At 30.2% G+C, this 6,171-nt stretch overlaps 2 protein-coding genes across 2 annotated transcripts; one reads left to right on the top strand and one right to left on the bottom strand.

Moving 5' to 3' along the window:
• Nucleotides 1–451: 451 nt before the first annotated feature.
• LOTGIDRAFT_168421 (hypothetical protein) lies at nucleotides 452–840 on the bottom strand (the record flags this gene model as incomplete). Its single annotated transcript, XM_009066307.1, has 2 exons — nucleotides 452–690; nucleotides 729–840. 2 exons carry the CDS (start codon nucleotides 838–840, stop codon nucleotides 452–454), a joined length of 351 nt encoding a protein of 116 aa, XP_009064555.1.
• Nucleotides 841–5,247: 4,407 nt separating this feature from the next.
• Nucleotides 5,248–5,945, top strand: LOTGIDRAFT_131646 (hypothetical protein; the record flags this gene model as incomplete). Its single annotated transcript, XM_009066306.1, has 2 exons — nucleotides 5,248–5,476; nucleotides 5,764–5,945. 2 exons carry the CDS (start codon nucleotides 5,248–5,250, stop codon nucleotides 5,943–5,945), a joined length of 411 nt encoding a protein of 136 aa, XP_009064554.1.
• Between the last annotated feature and the right edge of the window lie 226 nt (nucleotides 5,946–6,171).

Here is a 6,171-nt window from a genome sequence, read left to right as displayed (position 1 = left end):
TTTTAATTCAACATCATCTTGTATTCCTTTAATTCTACATCATCTTGTATTTCTTTTAATTCTACATCACCCCGTATTCCTTTATTTCTACATCATCTTGGATTTCTGTAATTCAACATCACCCTGTATTCCTTTAATTCAACATCATCCTGCATTCCTCTTATTCTACATCATCTTGTATTTCTTTAATTCAACATCACCCTGTATTCCTTTAATTCAACATCATCTTGTATTCCTTAATAATTCATCATCATCTTGTATTCCTTTAATTCGACATCATCTTGCATTCCTTTTAATTCAACATCATCCTGTATTCCTTTAATGCGACATCATCCTGTATTCTTATAATTCAACATCATCTTGTATTCTTTTTAATTCAACATTATCATATATTCCCTTAATTCAACATCATCTTGTATTCCTTTTAATTCATCATCATCTTGTATTACCTTCAAAATATCATAATCTTGTATTCCTCTAATTCAACATCATCTTGTATTCCTTTTAATTCAACATCATCTTGTATTTCTTTTAATTCTACATCATCTTGTATTCCTTTTAATTCTACATCATCTTGTATTCCTTTTAATCTATCATCGTCAGGTATTTCCTCAAATTCACCATCATTTTGCATTCTCTTTAATTCAACATCATCTTGTATTCCGTTTAATCCATCGGCATCCTGCATTCCTTTAATTCAACATCATCATGTATTCTCTTTAATTCACCATTATCTTGTATTCCCTTTAATTCACAATCATCTTGTATTACCTTTAATTCACCATCATTTTGTATCCTCCTTAATTCATCTTCACCTTGTATTTCCGTGTAGTTTATCATTATTTTCTATTCTCTTTAATTCTCTTTAATTCACCATTATCTTGCATTACCTTTCATTCATCTTCATCTTGTATTCCTTTTAATACATCATCATCTTGTATTCCTTTAATTCAACATCATAATGTACTATGTGTGTGAAGCTTTTAAATTGGTAAGGAAACGTGTTTATGATGAAGGTCGCTTTCATTATTTCTTACAGTATGTAAAAATATCTATAAACGATTGACAATGAGCTGTCAGGTTGGATGGTTGGTTGGTAGATTACAAGTTAACGTTCGCTTCCAGCGTTAGCTGATATTGCAAACTAGGTATTTGTTGGTATTTGGATGGTTCAATTGGATGGTTCTGTGCTGTTGGTTTGGTAATTCGAGATTTCTTGAGATTTGATCGGGTCGACAGGCGATGACATGGTGGGAGATTCGGCTCTGGTTAGTCGTCATGAATGTCGTAATTCAATACTTTAAATTTACTAATAAAACTATGATTCAGAAAAATATAATATAAAATATAAATTCTAAATATATTATTTCTGTAATGGTATGGTCAACATTAACTTAACTATTTTTGTCATAAACCTCCCAATCGAGCCAAATTCATAATCCAATGTTTGAATGTTGAATTCCACCTTGTAACCCTAATATGTACGTAAAGAAGAATTAAAATTTTGAAATGGACCTATACAAACTCTTGGTTAGCTTATTTGTATGTTCTGATGTTTATTTATTATATATATAATGATTGGCAAATGCAAATAATCATTCTCCTATTTTTAAATTAAATAAAATAAAATAAATAAGTAATGAATATTGTACGGGTTTTTTGACGTTGGGGGATTTGAATCGATTTTTTTTTAGATAGTAATTGACAAATTTCGAACCAAGCTAAAAGATTTCTGACTCGTACCTTTTATTTATTTATGCTGTGTAACATTAACTTAGCCTACATAAAAAAAGCGTTGTGTCATGTAGGTAATTCAGTTACGACGATTCTATATAGGATTATGTCTAATCAAGGCAAAATCTTTTTTGAATTTTTTGACCGATTTTTCTCGGGTTTTCTTTATTATTATATTGGAATAGAGGCCTCTTTGCGTTGATATAAATATTATTTTTTTTAATTCAATATTGGTAAGAAACACAAAATTTTGGCTGATGAAAATTGTCCTCTGTCCTGTTATGTTATAATTTCAACGTAAAGACATAAAAGACTAACTATTTTGAGGCTGCTATTCCAATCATCATCAAAATAATGGAAGCAAATCAGAAAACATTTTTACTTTGCTAAGACAATAGGCTTAAACATCTTGTATAAATTATAAAAACTTATTTATCTATTTCAAATATAGGCCTTGCTATTCATTCATTTTAAAACTTTACTTGATTAAAGTATTTATTCTTTCTATTTACTGGTATTTATTCATTCAATATATTATATTTTATCCACTGGACGCAGAGGTGTCTTAAAGAGGTGAGATACATGTAGCCTACGATTATATTATGTGTACAAAGTGTCGCTGGTTGAATCGATTCGTTTTGATCATAGATTTTCATACAATCTAACTTTATCTATAGCAACGTTAAACTTCAAAATCAAATTTTTTTTTCAAAATATAAAGACTCTTATGGAGTTTCAGTATTGTAGTCAAACTGCAGAACGGCCTTATAACCGGTAACGATAATCTTTAATACATGTCTTATAGTTATTATATTCCTGAATTAATTTTGAAGAAACTTAGAGCTTTGTTGAATATTATTTTTATCAATCATTATATTCTCTAGAACAAGTGAAATGATGATAATAACAACAAATCCAGATATTTAAGCATTCTCTTTTTCCAAATTATGACTCAAATATTTCTAAAGTTCTAACATTTAATTTCTAAATGTGAAATAATGATAATAACAACAAATTCCTATATTTAGGCATTTGCTTATACTCAATAATCTACTTGGTAATCCAGACAAAACTTTTTTTATAGGAAAGATTTTTATTTGTTTTTTTTTTTTTTTACGTTGAAATGATTTCGTAGAAAATAGAAAGACTATACTACGCATATGCCCATGCAATGTTTGAATTCTAGATTAACAGTCATTGAGTTCTTGGCTTTGACGTAAATAATTTCAATGAATGAATGTTTATTACTCATGACTTATTAGTGATAAACGTCCAAACGCACCATTTTGGGGACTTTGATTATGTAAATAGTCTTCAGTACTATAGAATTAATGTGTGAAATATTTCAAACTAGGAATTTTACTCACTATTTCTATAATATGTCTTTTCTATATATGACAAGTCGTCATTTTAAAATTCAAACGCGGATAATTCTGGACACACATGGATTTGAAGATGGATGGAGCTGTTACTGGTTGACTTAGCTAAAAAAAATCCCGTTTATTTAAAAAAAAAAACATAATAAAGCCAGCTGTGAATTTCGATGGAATTTGAATCTCTATAGAATTCTAGTGAGAACGCCACAATTTCGTCAAGAATATAACATATTGTGTTTATCATAGTCGTATTAAGCTTTTCTGACGAGTAAAGCTCAATTCAGCTATAATACATCCATGGAAGGATACATTGAATACTTTCGTCGACGTTTTTGTCTGACATATGGGACATTGGTGTACGTCCAACATCTTATTTTTCTTCTGAAATGCAAATTGAGTCAGATGTCATTGTGAATTATGTCTCTGGAAATTTCAGCGTCATCCCACATTGGGAATTCCAAATAGAATGGGAATTTTGCGTCTATAAATTACATCAATTAAGATAACTACGGTACTAGAATCTATCTCTGGAATTACCATTTCGTTAAGCAATGCAAAAAAACTTAAATCAAAGAATCCCTCCGAGTTTTAGAATGAAAATGTAATTTATGTAGCCTAAATAGGCCTTATATTCAATTGCGACTCAGTAACGTTTGAATAATTCATCAATAATTAAAGTTGCCTCCCCTACATAGTAATTCGTTACAATACCTACAATCAATTTTATAAGATTAGATGGTCACATTAGAAAAATGTTCTGCAATTAAATAGAACAATAATTCGTTGGACAAATGGGCCGAGGAATAGATTTAATATCTAGAATTTTATCCACCTCTTAGGCCTGTACTTGTACGCTACGGGGTTGGGTATAGCTAGGTTAGTCTGGCACATGCTTCTACTAGTACTAAATCCAATAAATACTAGTATACTTTCCATGTAAAAAATAGCCCTTAACTCAATACAATTTGACTCAATGTGTTTTAAACGAAGGACTTAATTTGTTGCATTTTCTCCGAAAAATTCTTTTTGCTCGCTTTACTCTTCAAGTTCGAGATGACCCAGTCTGTCTGTTGATAACAGTAGGTTGAGCTAAAAATAGCCTTCTTTGAAAGTTGGGTTTTCCAAGAAAGCTGGATTTCCCCTTAACGTCACGTGACAATAACTTTATAAAGGACCTAGCTGCTTACAAAGTCTGCAGATATTAAAATAATTAAAACTGCACTGAGCTGTGGATAAATTCAAAGTAAAACTAAAAGGCAATCTAGGAAGGTAGGCAAACTATGTCATTTACTGAAGAGTTAAAAGCAGTTTCAAACATTTTGCTTTCTTGCAGCATGGACCAATCGATGCTTGATAACTGATAAGTTGATGCAAGCAGCTCCGCAAACATATCTTCGTAGTTACTTGGAGCTATTACAGCTGGGGAGCTTTGTTTTGACTGGTCGATCGCGGTATAAATATACATATATATGGATATATTTACAAATATAACATTATAGTTTGCGATATCAGCATCCGCTGGAAGCGAACGTTAACTTGTCATCTACCTACCTACCTAATATAACATTATTTATATAGCTCCCTCGGTGACGATGTCTGCATTCTTAGACTAAGCTTAATTAATTGATAGGAGGAGACAGATAATAGATTGCCATTAATGCATTAAATTGAATCAAATTAATTACTAATCGATTTTTCAACGCTTTGGAAAAACGTCATAAATTTCATACAAATATATATATTGTGTTGTAGTCTTTGTAGACTGGAGAAAAGCGCTTTCAACTATATACATAATTGTCTCTTTAAACATGTCCAAAACTAAAACATATTTCTATTTATTAATAAGGCCTATGGTTAAAACGACCATGTACAGGAAGATGCGATATATTGCAATCATTATTTAGCAACATTATGACTCGTCTCACATGTCAAAAAGCTAAAGGGCATGTAATATATCATATAATAACACTCAGATAAAATATGGTTAGGCTAAAAATAAAAATGTTGAACCTCTTTGGAGATCTCATTAATCCACATGATAATCATTTAGTTCTATGACATAATGCATACCAAATTTATCCAAATCAGAGAAGAACTCCATCAGCATGCACAGAGCTATCTTTTTTATTTTTAGAAAATGGTTCAAAAACTATGTGAAAATGCCAACAGACGGGCTATAAGACCCATTGATAGAGAAAAGATGAGGCCTTGGTTAATGAAAAGATTAGATAAAAATTTGATAAAAGGTTTGGAATGGATTGATAGAAAAAATAAAATATTCCAAGTGACATGGCGACATGCTTCTCATCACGAGTATTCAGCCGACAGTGATTCTAGTATTTTCAAGTGCTGGGCTGAACATACAGGTATGCACTGAAATGAAACTGTTATGACATTATTGTTAAAAACCGCTTATGTCTAATATTATATCGGGATTCTACAAATCAAGTAATATTTGGCGAGAGTATAAACTATTGTTTATTGTAAATCATTCTGTTAACTATATTTTAAAATGATTGATAGTCTTAAACATAAACGATATAAATGTTAATGTTTATTATTAAAACTTAGCCTGTATCAACACAGTCACAATTCAATTTTCAATTCATATTTTCATTATGAATGCTGAAAGAACATGTTATTTATTTTAAAGGTAAATTTAAACCTGGTGATAAATGCAATGCCAAGAATTGGAAAGCTAATTTCAGATGTGCTTTAAATAGTCTGAAAAATGATATCATGGAATTAAAGGACCAAAGTGTCACAAAAGGTGGCAATGCTGTTAGAATTTACCAGTTTTTAGACGAGAAATATCAAGGTAGATTATTTGTATAAAAGTAATAATTATAAAATTATACATGGTTAAATTCACAAGAAATATTATGTATTAATCATAACAAATCATGTGATGCCAAATGGATGAGCTGTTCATGTAAAAAAAAAAAAAAAAACAAAAAAGCAAAAACAGTGAATTTAAGTCCAACAAAAGTGCATAAATCTTTTTTTCATTTTCAGATAAATCATCAAGAAGGTTAAGAATGAGAAATTCCTCATATCCTTC

Source organism: Lottia gigantea (assembly GCF_000327385.1).
Source record: "Lottia gigantea unplaced genomic scaffold LOTGIsca_75, whole genome shotgun sequence".
NCBI lineage: Eukaryota > Metazoa > Mollusca > Gastropoda > Lottiidae > Lottia > Lottia gigantea.
Note: the sequence above shows the minus strand (reverse complement) of the source record. Positions and strands in the feature narration are given on the sequence as shown.